The sequence below is a fragment of the Hemitrygon akajei genome, chromosome 2 (genome assembly GCF_048418815.1).
Source record: "Hemitrygon akajei chromosome 2, sHemAka1.3, whole genome shotgun sequence".
Lineage (NCBI taxonomy): Eukaryota > Metazoa > Chordata > Chondrichthyes > Myliobatiformes > Dasyatidae > Hemitrygon > Hemitrygon akajei.
The window spans coordinates 13676614-13697088 of NC_133125.1; the positions used below are offsets into that span (position 1 = coordinate 13676614).

General features: G+C 44.1%; 1 protein-coding gene across 2 annotated transcripts in view; it reads right to left on the reverse strand.

The window, feature by feature from the left end:
* rasgrf2b (Ras protein-specific guanine nucleotide-releasing factor 2b) overlaps positions 1 to 20475 on the reverse strand; it is a 141590-nt gene that overhangs the window by 56030 nt on the left and 65085 nt on the right. For both annotated transcript variants that reach the window (XM_073067295.1, XM_073067303.1), the window contains exons 6-10: positions 15493 to 15572; positions 10780 to 10973; positions 8511 to 8620; positions 3526 to 3644; positions 19 to 179 (exon numbers count right to left, since the gene is read on the reverse strand). In XM_073067295.1, coding sequence (XP_072923396.1) covers positions 19 to 179; positions 3526 to 3644; positions 8511 to 8620; positions 10780 to 10973; positions 15493 to 15572 — 664 coding nt within the window. The remainder of the gene's footprint in view (positions 1 to 18; positions 180 to 3525; positions 3645 to 8510; positions 8621 to 10779; positions 10974 to 15492; positions 15573 to 20475) is intronic.

The window sequence follows — 20475 nt, forward strand, 5'->3', positions numbered from 1 at the left end:
CTGAGAAATGAGCATCACCTTCAGTAGATGCAGCTTTCCTCCCGAACTTCTTGTGCAGATTAGGAAATGTTTGGTGAATAAGAAACACTGTCTTTCTCCTTCTTTCTTCAAAGACAGGGAACCTAGGCGAACTTTGGCCAGCTTTCCTCTCTCCACAGAAGGCAGCTGTATGAGGGAACCTGAAATGATAGATTAGTTTGCATCATTTGGGGGGAAGTGGGAAGGGTCGCACAGTGAGTGTACAAAACTCTTAGACATTAACTAAAGATCGAAGTAAATTTATTATCAAAGTACCTACATGTCACCCTGAGGTTCATTTTCCTGCGTCCATCTTGGGTGGCAGGTAGAGATACATCTCTACCAAAGGAGGTGTAAGGTGCTCTTTCCCTCCACTAGCCTAGAGGTCACCCTTGCGCAAGGTGGAGCACCTGCTTAGCCCCAGTGATCAGGGTCAGGTGAACCCATGGGAGCAGGTGGTGGATGGTCGTATGAGCAGCTGGGGCAAATTACAAGTCCTGGTTATGTGACCGCTGATGCCAGGCAGCCAGCCTTTGAAGAGTATTGACAATGACTAGGGTCACCCGTCTTGTAAAGTCACTGCCGAGAAGAAGGCATGACAAACCTCTTCAGTAGAAAAAGTTTGTTTAGAACAATTACGGTCATGAGACCTTGATCACTCATGTCCTACGGCACAGTACATAGTGATGAAGATACTCAAAAAATCCAATAACCATAATAGAGTCAATGAAAGACCACTCCAACTGGGCAAACAACCAATGTGTAAAACACAAGAAGCAGTAGGAATTCAAAAAGAGAGAAATAATATTAATGATAAGCACTACATAATAGCATTACACAAATAGTTCTACACAACAATATTTATGTAAATCTTCAGAAAGCCACATTGCTAAATACCACTAGAATAGTCTGAAAGTTTCTAGTAATTGAGAAATAAGTGTGCTTGGCTATGCCTGTACCTCAGGTTTTACCAGCTTGAGCTGAGAAAACATATATATAATAATAATCAATAAATATCGAGAGCATGAGATAAAGAGCCCTTCAGCCAGATTTTCAATCTCCCTCCCAGATGCTGATTCATCGTCACCTTTGATTCGGCCAACGACTGTGATGTCATCAGCAAACTTAAATGTGGCATTGGAGCTGTGCTTAGCCACACAGTCATGAGTGCATTATGCGGGTTTCTGCAAGGTTCAATTTATCAGATGTACTAGTGAAAGCAAGAAATTATTGATATTGGAATTGCATTATCATTGCAACACATACCAAGATACGGTGAAATGCTTGTCTTGCATACTGTTCATACAGGTTTAACAGTGTATTGAACTAGAATAATATACAACAATAACACTGCACAATAGAAGTGTAAAAGTTAGCAAAAGAGTGCAGTGTAGGTAAACAATGAAGTGGAAGATCTTAACAAGGTAGATTGTAAAGACAAGAGTCCATTTCTCTTCCTCCAATAGACCAGCAGGTACAGAGGGCTGACAGGGCTCTCCGAAGAGTTACCAATCAATTATAGTGCCTCCAACAGTGCTACGGGCAATAGGGCGCCACGGGAGCAAAGCGGTTAGCACGACACTATTACAACTCAGGGCATTCCGGATATCAGAGTCCAATTCCAGTGCTGTCCGTACGCATTTCCCTGTGGAATGGCTTTTGGCGTTTGGAATGGCGAATGGCGTCCGGGCGCTTTGGTTTTCTCCCACACTCCAAGGTTAATTAGTCATTGCAAATTGTCCCGTGATTAGGTTAGGGCTACACTGCTCTGTATCACTGAATAAATATAAATAACTACAGCCCACAGGTGGTTGTGCGGGATGAAGTGATGGAATCCTGAAATGTCATGAAATGAACGATGTAACCACTTGTTTAGTTATTTTATCCAACAGCTAAGCAGATTTGGCTTTCTGAGCAGACATGGAATATCTGAAGGAGTCAATTATACAATGGTCCTGTACTGGGCCTTTGTATGTGAGTGTTTAGATGATCATATTGGATTTTTTTTTTAAATTAAGATCAATATTATACTTGTTATTGAGGCTTTCACATGACTAATGTACTTTCAGAGCACCTAGATATTGAAATGTTACAGAACATTTGATAAATTTACGTCTCAAATATTTAAAAGGAGATGCCATCGTGGGCAAGGGCTAGGTTCAGGGATTGATAATGCAGAACCATGGTCAGTGTCCTGACGAAGGGTCTCGGCCTGAAACCTCGACAGCGCTTCTCCCTATAGATGCTGCCTGGCCTGCTGCGTTCCATCAGCATTTTCTGTGTGTTGCTGTGTCAATATTTTTGGGTAGATGGGGCTTGTCAGCTGTGGTTAAAAGTTCATCTAAGAGAAGGAAAACTCGGATGTCAAACCTCTGCTGCCTTGCGGCTATACCCACTCATGGGGAAGGTTTAGGGAGTAAACCCTAAGGAAAACTCCAGAGTTAAAGTTGCTAAGGCAGTCCCACGTTGAGTTCCATGTCGACTGTCAACTCCTGCAACACTGCTGGTACCAAACTGTATCAGTCTCTGCCATTCCTTTGGGTTCATCAGCTGCGCGGAGAGGAGAAGATTGCTGCATGGACTCCATATTGTACTGCCCTGGCTTGCATATCTAGACAGCTGGGACACAACATCCATCATCGCCCCGACCTCCACAGGCCTCTGATTCTCCATTTTTCAATCATCACTGATGCCGTCAATGATCATCTCTGTGTGTCATTGTTAGGGCCATTGTTCGATATCAGACAAAAATTATGGTCACAGAAGAATTAGCTGTGCACTGTACCGCATAGAGGATTGTGAAAGTTCAGGGTAATACAGGTTTATAGACCTGTTAGTCCCTAATGTCCAAATGAATTTAATAAGACAAGGAAGGGGCCCATACCTAGTCATAGAGCACTACAGCAAAGAAACAGGCCCTTCAGCCCATCTAGTCCATACCTATACTGTTACACTTCCTAGTCCCATCAAGCGGCAACTGGACCATAACCCTCCATGTCCCTCTACACACCCAAACTTCTTTTAAATGTTAAAATCCATTACTTCTGCTGGCAGCTCATTCCACACTCTCACCATCCTCTGAGTAAAGAAGTTGCTCCTCCGGTTCCCCTTAAACATTTCACCTTTTACCCTTAACCAATGACCTCTAGTTCTAGTCTCATCCAACCTCAGTGGAAACAACCTGTTTGCATTTACCCTATCTATAACACTCATAATTTTTATACCTCCATCAAACCTCCAAGTTAAAGAGCTCTGCACGGTACATCTGTAGAAATTTGTAGATATTTCCGGAATATCTCCAGAACCTCCTGTGGAGCTTTCTTACCTCCAAGTTTTCCAGCATTTAAAATGCTATTTCTCACCAGTATTCCATCGAGCATCCCGATGGAAAACACAATCAGTTCAGTTTAAGCAATGGGCATCCTTGTTGGCTCACAAGAATGCCAGCAAAGGATTCACCCTCTGCATCATCTATTCATTTCTGTTCAATACAATCATTGTACTTACCCTGGCGTACGAATGTCTGGCTTGTATCCAGCAAAATGTCACATCCTTCCACAATGGTTCTCTCTATGGCAAGATTTTTCCGAATGTTTTCTGTGTCACTCACCTCATCGTGCATTACCCTGAAAAAACACAAACGAGCAGGCGTTACACGCAATACACAGTCCACATATAATCCTGCTTGGGGAGGGAACTGACATATACAAAACAAACCAACACGGACTGAAGTTACATTAAAGAGTGAGATTTGTTCCTAAGATTTGCTATGTTATTACATGGTAACAGCGTGGTTAGCACAATACTTTACAGTACAGGTGACCAGGGTTCAATTCCCGCTGCTGCCTGTAAGAGTTTGTATGTACCCTCCATGACCACGTGGGTTTCCTCCAGGTGCTCTGGTTTCCTCCCACAGTCCAATACGCTGTTGACAGGTTAATTGGTCATTGTAAACAATCCCTTGATTAGGCTAAAATTAAATCAGGGGATTGTTGGATGGCATAGTTCATAGAGCTGGAAGGACCTATTCCATACTGTATCTCAATCAATAAATAATTTATGTTCATATATCGAACTCTGATTTAAATCTAATCTAATAAGAACAACTGGGCTATTATTTCACCTGTTCAGCATAAAATTCAATGATTTCAAGTAAGTTCAAAATATTTGAATCAATGTAGTAAAATCTTGATATTTAGCATTCATGTTCTAATCTCCGGATAAAAAAACAAATGTGTATTTACATAAGTTAAGAGTGTTTCTGTATGACCTCAATGGTAGTAATCTCTGGATTGTTGCCTGTGCCACGCACCAGTGAGAGTTAGAATAGGATGATGTGTCGATGAATGTATGGCTGAAGAACTGATGCAGGGGGCAGGATTTTAGATCCCACTCTCCCAGCTCAAAAATTGAGTGAGCTCCAAATATTTACATATTCAATTAACCCCGCTGTAGCTGATGCACCCCAGCCCATCCTGAGACCCAGGGACAGGCCAGAGGGTTCCTGGGGGTCACAAGGGACACAGATGTCATCAGAAATGCTAAAGCAAATGATGGGCAGAGGGTTCAGGTCAACTTTATAGTGAGCATATTTTCACTGAAAAATCATCTCCAATGTGATCCAATTCAGGCTTAAACCAGTTTTATGCAACATAAAGATGAGTTTTTTTTTCCCTGACGTGTACATTTAAACATGGAAACATACAGTGAAATGCACACCGACCAACTCAGTCTGAGGATTGTGCCTGGGGGCAGCCCGCTAGTGTTGCCGTGTCTCCAGCGCCAACATGGCCTGCCCACAATTCACTAACCCTAACCTGTATTTCTATGGACTGTGGGAGGAAACCAGAGCACCCGGAGGAAGCCCATATGTTCACGGGGAAAACTTGCAAGCTCTTTACAGACAGCAGCGGGAATCGAACCCTGGTCGATGATTGCTGCTTCTGTAAAACAATTGTGCTAACCACCACAGGGCTGTGTCACCCCCTCACGTAACTACACGGCTGTGTCACCCCCTCACGTAACTACACGGCTGTGTCACCTCCTCACATAACTACACGGCTGATTGTGCCCATTTTTCAGGTTCCAACAAGACAGCTGTGACCATCAGGAGTGTCAGGGGTGTGGTTTTACTGACAGTGCGGAGGCTTGGCCCTCTCACAGCACCTTGACCATTAGAATCAGAATGACGATCACCACCAAATGGACACCAGTGTAAACGCTTAACTGGCCAGGCAAAACAAGACCTGGTCTGGATCCCTATTGGCTGAACAGCTGGGCTGGATCTCTATTGGCTGAACAGCTGGACTGGATCTCTATTGGCTGAAAAGCTCGGCTGGATCTCTATTGGCTGAAAATCCAGTTACGTTTATCTTACTGTCATCCAAAAATCACATAAAGCATGAAGATTTCTGACGGAGGCACAGTACCATGGTGACTAATATAATGCTTCTCAGTGCCAGTGATCAGGCTTCATTTTCTGCTGCTGTCTGTAAGGAGTTTGCATGTTCTCCCCGTGTTTCCTCCCCTGATCCGAAGTCGTACGGGTTAGGGTTAGTAAGTTGTGGGGATGCTATGTTGGCTGCAGAGGCATGGCAACGCTTGTGGGCTGCCCCCAGCACATCCTCAGACTGTGTTGGTTGTTGATGGAGACGACACATTTCACTGTATGTTTCGATGTACATGTGACATATAAAGCTCATCTTCAATCTTTACTTCAGGAACATTAGACAGGGCTTTCAATAGGCGATGGAGCTACCTTTCAGAAAATATAGTATGCTAACCTTGATTCAGACCCTTAATGTACATAATATTTCCTGGTCCTCTGCCAGTTCACCGACTTAAAAAATTCATTGAATTATTTCCTCCAGACACAGCTGCTAACTGACCCGCTAATCAGATTCAGCAGATTTAACTTGTATTTCACATTTTCAGTGTTTGTAACATTTTGCCTTTGCACTTACGATGAAAGATCATAAATGAAGCTGAATTTTCTAAGGCTTGATGGCGCCAGTAGGGTTTGTATTAGCTGACGTGCTGTGAGATTGCAGCTATCAACGCCATGGGCATCAGAGTCCAAGCTCAATCCCAGCATCCTCTGTATGGCGTCTCTTTATGTCCTCCCCATGAAATGGACGAGTTTTCTCCACCTGCTCCAGTTTCCTCCCACAGTCCATTGACGTACTGGTTTTAGGTTAATTAGTCACTGTAAGTTATTTATAGTTCCTGGAAAGTGGTTTCACAAAAGATAGCGTCCTTAAGAAAGCTTTTGGCACGTTGGCCTTCATGGATGAGAGGGGTACAGTGGGCTATGGGCCGGGTGCAGGTTGATAGGACGAGGCAGATTAATGGTGTAGCACAGAATAGATGGGTCGAATCCTGTTCTGTGTTGTGGTGCTCTAGTGTTACATCGGGAATTGTCAGGGGTTGCTGGATGGTGCAGCTTGAAGGGCCTAAAGTAAAATAAACAGCAGTGACAGCAGGCTTGGAAAATGATTGGATGGATCAAGGTGAGGGAGCTGGCAGGCCAGTCACATGATCATGGTTGAAACAAAGGAGACACTCGTTTTCAGTCACATGATCAATAATGAAACAAAGGAGAAACCCGTTTTCAGTTGCATTTTCCAAAATGAAGACACCAGGCTACTTTAGGAGTATTAGATTAAGCTTTGAAGAAGAGCTCATGTAGCTTCATTAAAAATAAAATTAAATCAAAAACTTAAAAACATCTGTAAAACACAAGAGATTCTGCAGATGTCAGAAAACTGGAACAATGCACACAAAATGCTGGAAAAACTCAGTAAGTCGGGCATCGCCTATGAAGGGGAAGAAACATCCGAGGTCGAGACCCTTCATGAGAATTCCTCTAGCCACCGTTCACTTTAAGCTGCACGGGAGCATGGCAGCGCAATAACTGAAATGCTCCCGTGCATATAACTTCTGTTGCTGGACAGCTGGCATTTTCTTCTATACAAAGTGCTGTGCACTTTCCAGCCCATGTAAGGATCCCCCTGCTCAGAGCAATCATGGTTCCGAGCAGCTGCTAAGAAAAGGAGGGACATTGCCTCCAAAACTTTCTGTGTGTTGCTTAAAAGCATTGGGAAATGTTTTAAATGGGTGGATAGACTTGAAAAGTCCGTTATTACTCGTGTACATAATAAAGAACTTCAGTTCCCAGGGTGCAATGCGGGCAGTTCACCCGAAACAGGTAGCGACATTAGTGAGCTGGTCACACACGATCGTGTGGGATTAAATAAGTATGTGTTAGTTTTATCCACACTGTTTGTCTTTATTAAGAACAAGCATAACAGTGTGTCTTCCCCGTGTCAGTAAGGAAGATTAAAACACTCCAGTCAGTAGAACTACAATGCAAATTATACCTGCATCTAATTAGAAGATCGATTATTTGCTGAACTTTTGCGAAAGAACACTGTGGATCATCTCCAGACTAATGTTATAAATTTCATTTTAATAAGCTGTGGAAAATTAATCAGAACAACTTCATGCTCAAAGAAAATAGTCCACAACCAGTCAAGTGGCAACACTTTGACTGTTTTTCAAAAGCCACATAATTAGCCTGCTAGAAACCAAGACAGAAATTGACGGCAAAGGCAGATCAAATGCCTTTTACTTTCTTACCTTAACTTAATGGAAAGGAAAAACTATTCAACACAAAAATTTGGAGGGGGGAGGGCAAATGGGGGTGGGGGGGGATTCACTCCAAAGGGTCCGTTTTGCAGCATTGGGAGTTGAGGTTTTGGGAATTTTGGAATCTGGGAGGTAACCAGAGCACCTAGAGGAAACCCATGCGGTTACATGGAGAACGTAAAAACTCCTTACAGGCAGTGGCGGGAATTGAACCCTATCAGACCAGGGTGCCACAGTTAGTGCAGCGCTATTAAAGCTTGGGGTTCCAGAGTTCGGATTTAAGCTCCGACGTCACCTGTAAGGAGTCTGTACCTCTTCCCCGTGGAACGTCCGAGTTTTCTCCGGATGGGCCCATTTCCTCCCACAGTCCAAAGACGTACTAGTTAGTAGGTTAATTGGTCATTGTAAATTGTCCCATGATTAGTCTAGGGTTAAATCGGAGTTACTGAGTGGGGCAGCTCGAAGGGTCGGTAGGACCTGATATGCGCTGTATTGCAATAAACAAATAAACATTGCAAGCGCTGTAAAACATTACCTTCATTTTTTAATTTTATTTAAAGATACAACGCTGTAACAGGCCCTTCTGGCCCAACGAGTCTGCACTGCCAGTTACACCCACGTGACCAAATTACCTACCAACCCATACATCTTTGGACTGCGGGAGGAAACCTGATCACCCGGAGGAAATCCACACGGTCGCGGGCAGAACTCCTTACAGGCAGCAGCGGCAACTGAACCCCAGTCGCTGGCTCTATAATAGTGCCATCTAAACACTAAAGTAGACTGGTTCCTTTGGTGAAGGACTTGCTCTATATCACACAAGTACAGTTTTTAAGCTAACTTACCGTGACAGGTTCTCCAATTTTGACTTTGCAAATTCCAAGCTTTTTCTTTCCACGTGCTCGTGTGGTGTGTGTGCAAGCAGCTCGTGTAACGTTATTATATAACGTGGGATCTGGAATAATGAAGGCATAATATTGGTAAGAAAGAAAACATTAAAACCATGTATTTGAGATTTTTCTGCGGATCTGGAACCAATGATTTATTTATTTAGTGATGCAGCACAAAATAGGCCTTTCCAGCTCTTCGAGCCGCGCCGCCAGCAACCCACTGCTTTAACCCTAGCCTGATAATGGGATGATTTACAATGACCAATTAATTTATCAGCCGGCAGGTATATCTTTCAGCTGTGGGAGGACCACTACCTTGTCATTGCGTGCCTCAATGACCCGGAGAACTAAGTTGGCTGGAGTCAGGGCCTTGTACCAAAGTCAGGGCCTTGTACTCTTGGTCGGGTCACCCATGCCAAATGGGACAAAGGGTAGAGGCCAGACGATTTGTGGCCCACCAGTCCTCCAGGTTCGGGGGTTCAGCTCGGGGTTAACAATCCTGACTGGTCAAAACAAAACTGTTAAGGAAACAACAATGAGGATGGTGGACCTTCATTGCCATTAGCACCAGTGGCGTAACGGGCAGTAAGTAATTAAGCTACTAGCCAGTACGTCTCTGGACTGCATGAGGAAACTGGCGCACCCAGAGAAAACCTACTCATTCACGGGGAGGACATACAAACAGTTAATGTCAGAATTGGACTCTAAATTCCAACGCCCCAAGATGCAATAGTGTTGTGTTAACCACTATGCTATATATTGGCTAAGCTTTCTGTGACAAATCCCAGGAACTATGTTCATTGTATAAAACCTAGGTATCAGAAATCCTAAAGGCAGTGAAAATATTGATCTCTGAGCTGATTGGTCTAATGTCAGCTTGCTTCCTGAAACCAAGTGATTATTGTTCCTCCAACTGATTTGATTGGCTCCTGTTCACAATTATCAGATATAATTTTGTTTCTTCAGAGATGCTCAGCAATGCTCACTCCAAACATAAAGCTAAGGTTTTATAAGGCATTTAGCCAGACTGCTTTTGGAGTAGTGTCAGCAGTTTTGGGCCTCATATCTAAGAAAGTTTGTGTTGCCTTTGGAGAAGGTCCAGAGGAGGTTTGCGAAAATGATCCCAGGAATGAAAGGGTTGACATATGAGGAGTGTTTTATGGCTCTGGGCCTGTACTTGATAAGTTCTTGATAAATTAAGGCATCAGGTTATGGAGAGAAGTCAGGAGAATAGGACTGAGAGAGATAGTAAATCAGGCATGATCAAAAGGTGAAGCAGACTCAATGGGCCAAATGGACTAGTTCTGCTCCCGTGTCTCATGGTCTTATATAAACCGTCATGAGATGAAAAAAATATATTCAGCTGAGAAGTAAATGGAATTTGTTTTTCTTTGTGTAATTTGGAGTGGAGGGATGGAGATACGCCTCTAACAAAGGAGGTGTAAGGCGCACCTTCCCTCTGCTAGCCTGCAGGCCACCTTTGGGCAAGGTGTTGCACCTGCTTCGCCCCGGATCAGGGTCACATGAAGTCATGGGAGCAAGTGATGGATGTTCATATGAGCAGCCGGTGCCTATCTCAACCATTGGTTATGCGACCACTGACACCAGGCAGACAATCGCCGAAGAGTATTGACAATGGCCGGGATCACCCGTCTTGTAAAGACACTGTCCGGAAGAAGGCAATGGCAAACCTCTTCTGTAGAAAATTTCGTCAAGAACAATCATGGTCATTGAAAGACCACGATCACCCACGTCATACGACATGGCACATAATGATGATGATGATGGGGTGGCACAGTAGTGTAGTGGTTAGCACAATGTTTTATAATAGCAGCAACATGGGTTCAATTCCCGCCACTGCCCATGAGGAGTCTGTACGTTCGCCCCGGGAGCATGTTGGTTGCCTTTGGGATCTCGGCTTCCCTCCCACAGTGCAAAGACGTACTGGTTGGTAAATTGTCCCATGATTCAGGGGGTATTAAATCAGGGGTGTTGGGTGGTGCGAGGAGCTGAAAGGGTCTACTCTGCACTGTATCTCAATAAAATATACTTTAAATTATGTATAATTTTTTTTCTGGTGAATGCCTCTTATATGATGTTATGTGCCTGCGATGCCCCTGCAAGTGTTTTTCATTGTGCCCATGTAGTCAAGAATTTGTTCAAATGGCAATAAACTCCCCTTTAACTTTAATTGATATGTTACAGTGAATGTTCAACATTTTACCTGAAACATGGGGTACGTGAGAAAGGTCTCCAACATCCGTCCCTCACACGCGGGATTTGATTCATACTGTTTCAACAGCTTGTCAAAGTCCCTGTTTTGCTTACAGTTTGCTAATACCTGCAGACTGTACTGGTGGTTTCTGACAAATTCCTGGTAGATATTCAACATTGGCAGCAATATGTCAAACAGGTCAGCTGGAAAAGGAAACAGAACCATTAATCATCGCACAGTTCCACTCTCTTTCGATGGTGATTGCGGAATGCAGAAATCTGGTACCCATGGAAACAATTTGATCTGCACAGTTCCTCCCACCTCTGCTCCAACGGCAGAATTCTTACACCCTGAAGATTTATAACCTAGCTGAACTGCCTCACAGTGCGCTGACCTAATAAACTTCTGTTTCAAATGACAACCAGAATGTTTAACTGTCAGCTTCTACGTCAAAACGTGCCACTCAGGTTGATAGGGTTGTTAAGATGGCTTATGGTGTGTTGCTCCCTCGCGGGCACCTGCTTCCTCAGCATCAAGCCACCTTCAAAAGGTAAGGCCTGAGGAAGCTGACATCCGTCATTAAAGACCCGCATCGTCCAGGAGACGCCCTTTTCTCATTACTACCATCAGGGAGGAGGATAGGAGCCAGAAGACACACGCTCAATGATTTAGGAACAGATTCTTTCCCTCTGCCATCAGATTTCTGAACGGACAATGAACCTATGAACACTACCTCTCTATTTTGCTCTTTTATATCTATAATATTTCTTACTATAATATTTATAGCATATTTTATGTTGTGCACTGTACTGCTGCCATAAAATATGGCAGCTCTGTAACATCCCGGTTAGACCACACTTCAGTTCTGGTCAGCTCATTATAGAAAGGATGTGGAAGCTTTAGAGAGGGTGCAGAGGAGATTTACCAGGGTGCTGCCTGCATTAGAGAGCATGCCTCATGAAGAAAGGTTGAGCAAGTTAGGGCTTTGGAGCGAAGGACAATATGATGTGCTTTAATAGAGCTGTATAAGCTGATAAGAGGCATAAATGGAGTGGACAATCAACATGCCTCTTCCCAGGGCAGGAATGGCTAATACGAGGTTCATAATTTTAAGGTGATTGCAGGTAAGTACAGGCAGGACAGTCAGAGGCAGGTTATTTTTTAATATGCAGAGAGTAGCTGGTGTGAAACGTGTTGCCTGGAATGGTGATACAGGCAGATATATTAGTGGCATTTAAAAAACTCTTAGATAGGAACATGGATGATAGAAAAAAATGGAGGGCTATGTTTGAGGGAATGGTTAAATCGGTTTAATTGTCGGAACAACACTGTAGGCTCAAGGGCTTGTACTGTGCTGTACTGTGCTATGTCCTATGCTAAAGGTAGCAAGGCGCATGGAAACACCAGCATCTTCATGTTCTCCTACTGAAAAGGACATTCATGACTGCACATTCTCTCTGGCAGGGGCTCCCTACCCAGAATCATTGTGGAAGTCCCTATTCAGAAAGAGCATCAGTACATTCCCACAGCAATCAGGCACAAGGAAAAACTGTCGGCCCTTCTAGTAACGCCCTTGGAAAGGTTTCACTGCTCATGTGATGGTTTCTCTGTAGCTGCAGTGTTTGGGTTATGGCTAGAGATAACGGCGGCTTTGGAAGATGCGCTGACCAAAGAGGGGAGTTGTTTTTCTTTCTTGAGTGTCCGAGGGAAGGGAATTCACGGGCTTTTGGTTCGGGAGAAGATGCCAGAACGGGGAAGTTGTAGCCTGCAGGACTGAGCAGACTTGGGATGGGGTCGGGAGTCAACGACGCCGGGGGGAGATCGATGGAGATCGAACAGATGGGAAAACTGGGAGCTCCAATGTGACATTAGACTGTTTCATTAAAATGGGCCCTTTTCCTTTTTTTTTGTTTTCTTTACTAACCCTACAGTCAAATTAAGAATTATAAAGCTCAATCATTTAATTGCATATTGTAGACTGTTTGTTATTTCGGGGTACTGATTTGTAACAGGGGGCACATCACGAGATTTCTCACGTTTGGCCAGGCCGGAGGCCGTCTTCCCCTAGATTTATGCTGCGGGCTGAACCTGAGGCTTACACTCACATCTGAGAAAGTTGTAAATCACCATCAAGCCTGCTGAAATTCTAGGGCGAGGTCTGCTAGCTAGGGGTGGTGTGGTAGCGTGGAGGTTAGCATACAGCTATTAAAGCACCAGAGATCCGGGTTCAATGCCCCCTGCTGTCTGTAAGGAGATTTCAGTTCTCCCCGTGACCACGTGGTTTTCCTCCCACATTCCAAAGGCATATGGGTCCGTGAGTTAATTGGTTACATGGGTGTAATTGGGCGGTGCAGTCTCATAGGCAGGAAGGTCCTATTACCGCCCTGCATCTCAAAAATTACAAGACTGCCTAGTTACATGGTGTCATGATAACAACCTTTCTCTCAGTGCCAGCAACGGTCTCTGACCCCCAGCCAGTAGAGTACATAGTTCCTCTCCATGTCATTTTGGCGCATTGAACGGCAAACTTGCCATTTCTTTAGCTTTTGCTTGTTTTACGAGGCTGAGTTGCTGGCATGACACTGAACCCAGCACAAGTAGAGCTCGTGCAAGGTGCCAGCCGGATTCAAACCTCCGAAGTCTGAAGTGGGTGCCACTACGCTACCAGAGACCAGTAGAGTACATGCCCAAAGTCGATTGTTGATTTCCCAATGACTTCCATTATGATCCTGGCCTGAACATTAAACAGAAACCACTATTTCTCAGACTGCATCTCAGCTGCTCTGCTGCATTTGCCTACTGCCTCCAGCATTGCAGATTCAGAGCATACTTCTGCCTCCTTCCCAAGAATTCACCAGCAAGCTTATTGTGGTTGACCAGTCCTTTACCTTTCCTCTGCATTTATCAACTAACATCGTAGAATCCTTGACCGATATGGCATGCAAAATGGGTCCTGCGACCCACTGACTCCTCATCAATCAAACACTCATTTACATTAATCCTACACTCACCCATTTTATCCTCTCGACCCTTCTCACAAACTCTTCTCTTCTCTCCTTGGCCAATATCTACCCTTTGAGAACCACATCAATTCACTTTTCACATTTCTAGTCACCCATCAGCTGGGGTATAAAGGGTCATTCCACATCTTAGCTGCGTCTGACACAAAGGTCCCATTGACCACCCATTTCAATTTGGCTTTGCACTCCCATTCTGACATATCAGTCCATGTCCTCCTCTGCTGCCGCATTGAGGCCACTCTCAGGTTGAAGGAGCAACGCCTCATATTCTGTCTGGGTAGACTCCGACCTGATGGCGTGAACATTGATTTCCCCTCTTACCCCTGCTCATCTCCACACCTGCCAATCACCTTCCTCTGGTGCCCTTCCTCCTTCCCTTTCCCAAGGTCCACTATCCTCTCCTATCAGATTCCTTCTTCTTCAGTCCTTTACCTCTTCCACTTATCACCTCTCAGCTTCTCACTTCCTCTCCCTCCCCCTCACCTGGTCTCACCTATCACTCACCAGCTTGTACCACTTCCCCTCCTACCACCTTCTTGTTCTGACTTCTTCCCAGTTCCTCTCCAGTCCTGATGAAGGGTCTGGGCCCGAAATGGCAACAGCTCGTTCCTCTCCATAGATACTGTCTGACCTGCTGAGTTCCTCCTGCATTTTGTATGTGGTCAGTGAGATAGGTTTGTTGTTGATGTATCATAAAAGGAATTCTCCAAAACTGAGCTACTACCAGATGGCTTCATAAGCACATTGGAAACCAGGGCATGGTCCACCACCTGACTGATATTAATAGTTTGTAAGCTGTGACTGACTCAGTGTTTTTGTAGGAATTCTCAGTGGAGAAAGGTTCCTGGGCAGTGCAGGGATGGAAATTACTCCTCATCTCCCACAAGTCATGGAGAATTACTGGCAATCTGTACTGTGCAGTGAAATTGGCTCCCAGACTTGTAAAGGAAATGTATTAACTTTCTAATCCGGAGTTGACAATTTGCAGGAGGAAGAATTTGTTGCTTTACTCCACCATATGACCACTCTTGCTGATGAGGTTAGCTCTACTTGCCTGTTACACCACGAGCATAACGTGTTTGTTTTCTGTTTTACCTAGAGCATAGAACACCACAGTACATTACAGGTCCTTCAGCCCACAAAGTTGTGCCGACATTTTAACCTACTCCAAGATCAATCTAACCCTTTCCCCACCCACAGCCCTCTATTTTCATATCATCCATGTGCTTACCTATGAGTCTCTTAAATGCCCCCAATGTACCTGTATCGGCCTCTCCCACCACCTCTGGCAGGGCATTCCACGCACTTGGAGAAATGGTCTCTCCCCCTTGATGTCCCTCCTGGCACTTATCCCTGCAAATGGAACAAGTGCTACACCTGCCCCTACACCTCCTCCCTCACTACCATTCAGGACCCTAAACAGTCCTTCCAGGTGAAGTGACACTTCACCTATGAGTCCGTTGGGGGGTCATCTATTGTGTTCGGAGCTCCCGGTGTGGCCCCTTGTATATCGACGTAGATTGGGAGACCGTTTTCTCCCCCAGTCCTGCTGAAGGGCCTCGGCCCAAAACATCAACAGCACTTTTTTTCCAGAGATGCTGCCTGGCCTGCTGAGTTCCTCCAGCATTTTGTGTGCGATAACGTGGCCACTGAGCCCATGCCCTTCTATGGTTTTCCCATCTCTGCATTGAACAATTCTTACCCAACACTAGGGTGGGCCAATTTGCAATCCGTGCTTTCAGTCCTTGGTAAAATATCTCATGGAGGAACATGATGGTCTCACTGAAAGAAAACAAAAGCAGCATTTCAATCAGATGGACTTCAAACAGTAGTACACAGTGAACTGAAGCCCTCTGTGAGACCCCAGCTCAGTGGCAGCACTCAGTTCAAAGTAAGTTTATAATCTAAGTATGCTTATGTCACCACATGTCACCATACCCAACCTTGAGATTCTTTATCCTGCAGGCAATTACAGAACTTAAAGAAATATAATAGAATTTACTAACAACTGTACATAAACAAAGACTGACAAATAACCAATATCCAAAAGGAGACAAACTGCGCAAATTAAACAAATAATACTGAGAACATGTGTTGTAAAGAGTTCTTGAAAGTGAGACTGTAGGCTGTAGAATCAGCTCAGAGTTGTGGTGAGTGAAGTTATAGAGTCATCAGAAAAATATAGAAAAATCCAGATCAGAAACCGGTCTTTCAGCCCATCTAGTCTGTGCTGAACTATTGAAACTGCCTACTCCTTCTGACCATACCCTTACTCCCTGGACCATAGCCCTCCATTCCACTAACAACTATGCACAAAACAAACTTCACTTTAACGATGAAATCGAGCCTGCATCCTCTAATTCTGCTGGCAGCTCATTCCCTCTGAATGGAGAAGATCCCCCTCAGGTTCCCCTTAAACTTTTCACCTTTCACCCTTAACCTCTGACCGCTAGTTGTAGTCCTACCCAACCTCAGTGGTAAAAAATTATCCATGCTGGCTTACAAGCCTGGTGGTTGAAGGGTAATAACTGTTCCTGAACCTGGTGGTGTGGGACCAAAGGCTTCTGTACCTCCTTCCCGACGGCAGCAGAAAGAAGAGAGTACGGCCTGGATGGTGCTTTCTTGTGGTAGAGCTCCATTAGCACGTTAATGGTGGGGAGGGCTTTGCCAATAATGGCCTATATTCCTGACCCCCTCCAGACACATAACCCAGACTAACAGTCTAGTACAGTAATAAAGGGTCACTGCAGTGTTGGTAGTGATGTACTTTGAATAAAGTTTCCTTTACAGGTGATGTAACCAGTTCCACAGAACCATGGGAAGTGGAAATCTAAAGTGTTTCAGCAGGTATTTATTTCATTCACCTGAACTTTATCTTTTCACTGACAGTCTTTGCAAACTGTGCTCTACCCCTTTAGTAATAGAACCAAATGATGCTGCACATTGTAAATGACCGACCTTTACAAAGTGCTGACTCATTCTTCCTGCTCTTGTCACTGAAATTACTCACAGACTGACATTACCAATAAGTTTAACAGAAAAGGGCCTTGATTTGGGGCTTAACAAAGCACCCAACATCAATAGACAGAATGCAGGCATGTGTTACTGTGGTAGTTCTTTCACTCCAATCCATAGATACTAAATAAAATCAAACAGTAGGCATAGATCTCTAAAAATAGAACTGGCTACGTATTCAACTTTTTAAATCCACCCTTCAATCTCAGTGACCTCCTGCCGCCAGGCAGAAGGTGCCACAGTATAAGAACAAGGACTTTTAGGCTGGGTAACAGCTTCCTCCCTGAGGCTGTGAGACTTCTGAACATCTGCTACCACCCCATACAGTAATAGTGTTGTATATTTAACTATGTTGTATATGCATTTAATATCATCTTCTACATCTACAGAATATTTTTTCTTTAACTGTTAATATTACTTTATGTGCTGAATGTGATACATGCACTGTGCTTTGCTCCTTGGCTGCAGACGAACGATGTTTCATTTAGCTGTATACATGTGTATAGTTGAATGACGATAAACCTTGAACTTCAAAATATTTCAAAGAAACATTTTTTTAAAATCTGAATCAACAAGGCATTGGAGACATTTTTAAGAAGTAATGGAAATAATTTAATCTTTTTAAATAAGGTGTGGAAGAGTATTTTTTAAAATAGTGTTGTTACCCAAGTCCTTCCCTTTAACTGAAATGCATGGGAGAGTATTACCCGCATCTTTCTGGACAAGGCACAAAAGTTTTGGGATCACAGAGAAGAGAAAATCTGCAGATGCTGTTAATCCAAGGGACACACACAAAATGTTGGAGGAACTCAGCAGGCCAGGCATTATCCATGGAAAAGAGTACAGTCGACGTTTTGGGCTGAGACCCTTCAGCAAGACTGAGTTTTGGGGTGTTAATATTTTAAGTAATGAGCAATTAACACAAGCCTTTGCTCTTCATTGAACATTGTATTGAGATCAACAGGCCAATATTAAGTTGGTGATCGCAGCTGAGGGTTTAAGCAGAAATGTGAAAGGTGGATTTACATATACACTTAGTGGCCACGTTATTATGTACACCTGTACACCTGCTCGTTAATGTAAATATCTAATCATCCAATCACGTGGCAGCAACTCAATGCATAAAAACATGTAGACATGGTCAAGAGGTTTAGTTGTTGTTCAGACCAAGCATCAGAATGGGGAAAAATGAAATCCAATGGACTTTGAATGATTGTTGGTGCCAGACGAAGTGGTTTGAGTATCTCAGAAACTGCTGATCTCCTGGGATTTTCACACAAAAAAGTCTGCAGTGTTCACACAGAACGATGCAAAAAGCAGAAAACACCCACTGAGCAGCAGTTCTTTGTCGAACACACCTCGTTAATGAGCAAGGTCAGAGGAGAATGGCCAGACTGGTTCAAGCTGACAGGAAGGCAACAGTAACTCAAATAACCATGCATTATAACAGTGGCGTGCAGAAGAGCTTCTTTGAATGCACAACACATCAAAGCTGGAAGTGGATGGGCTACAGCAGCAGAAGACCGCGTTGGGTTTCACTCCTGTAATACCTAATAATGTGGTCACTGAGAGTACCAGTATATACTTGGAGAAACATAAGAAATGTTCAATCTCAAAGATTGAGTGATCGAAGTGCTTGTGACTGTTCATTCGGGGTACAAAAATGTACCCACATTATCCACAATAAAACCCAATTCCACATCTGCACATTGGTCATGTATCTCCCTCCATAGATGCTGCCTGACCTGCTGAGTTCCTCCAGCACTTTGTGTGCATTCGTTGCTCAGAAATTCAAATTAGGTTTATTTGTACAGGGACATCGAAACACACTGTGAAATGCGTCATTTTGTCTCAAATCAGATCAGTGAAGATTGTGCTGAGGCATTCCACAAGTGTTGCCACAGTTCCAGTGCCAACACTGCCTACCCATAACTCACTAACACTAACCGGAAGTCTTTAGAATATAGGAGGAAACCGGAGCACCTGCGGGAAACCCACACAGTCATGGGGAGATCATATAAGCTCCTTATAGATGACGGCAGGAATCAAACTGAGATCCTACAGCCAGCGGCTGTGAATTGTTGTGCTAACCACTATGCTACCATGCCGTTCCATTCAGTGCAATCAGATATTCAGCAACATATGTTTCTATTGTTTATTTCATTGGACTGAGCGGTAAAAGGAAGCATGTGATCCTTCTTTCCGCTCTACAAGCCCTTGAGAATCAACTAGCTATCCCATTTTTCAATTGCCCTGAACATCTGAGCAGAACCAATGAGAAAGCAGCCCAGAGCACAAACCTGGGACGACTACTGTTTACACATCTCCCTGGCTGGGAGAATGCTACAACAGTCTCCAGGGATGTCAGCAGTCCAGCGGGAGCCTGGAATTAAATCTACAGACTTTCCAGTCTGCAAGGAACGGCGCAGAGTGTTTATGTCTCGGGTGTTCGGAGGATAATTATTTTTAATGTTCTAAAGACTTCACTGAACTTCTCTCTTACAGAACACTGTTAAGGTCAGGAAAGATTTGCTTATTCAAGTTCTGACTGGGTGGTGGATCCATGGACGCTGCTCTTAGTGGAGCTGACGGTTTCTCCAGTGCTGGGGTCTGTGTTGGGACCAACTCTTTTTACATTTTGTATGTCAATGATTTGGATAATGAGATAGATGGCGTTGTTACAAAGTTTGCTGACAATATGAGGATAGGTGGAGGAACAGGTAGTTTTGAGGAAGTAGAGAGGCTACATAAGGACTTAGAATGGACAAGGAAATGGCAGGTGGGAAACAGTGATAAAAAGTGTACAGTCATGCACTTCAGTCGAAAAGGTTGACAATTTTCCAAATGAAAAGAAAATACAAAAATCTGAGGTGCAGAGGGACTTGGGAGTCCTTGTGCAGGATTCCCTAAAGGTTAATTTGCAGGTTGAGTCTGTGGTGAGGAAGGCAAGTGCAATGTTAGGATTCATTTCAAGAGGACTGGAATATAAAAGCAAGGATGTAATGTTGAGACTTTGTAAAACACGGCTGAGGCCTCACTTGGAGAATTGTGAGCAGTGTTGGGCTCCTCATCTCCCTCACCTCAGAAAGGAAGTGCTGAAATGGGAGAGGGTTCAAAAGAGGTTGAGGAAAATTATTCCAGGATTGAATGGCTCATCATATGAAGAGTGTTTGAGGGCTCTGGGCCTATATTCACTAGAATTCAGAAGAATGAGGGGGGACCTCATTGAAACCTATCGAAAGGTGAAAGGCATTAATAGAGTGGATGTGGAGAGGATGTTTCCTATGGTGGGAGAGTCTAGGACCAGAGGACACAGCCTCAGAATAGAGGGAGAGTCCTTTCAGAATGATGAGGAGTGGAGAATCTGTGGAATTCTTTGCCACAGGCAGCGCTGGAGGCTAAGTTTTTATGTATATTTAAGGCAGAGGCTGATAGATTAGGGCATGAGGGGATACTGGGAGAAGGATTGGGGCTGAGAGGAAAATTGGATCAGCCATGATGAAATGGCAGAGCAGACTCGATGGGAGAAATGGCCTAATTCTCCTCCTATATCTTCTGGTCTTGTGGTCTTTGTAGACCTGATAGAGGATTTCAGCTTAAAACATCAACTGTTTGTTCCTCTCCGTAGATGCTGCTTGACCTGCTGAGTTCCTCCTGTATTTTGTGGGTA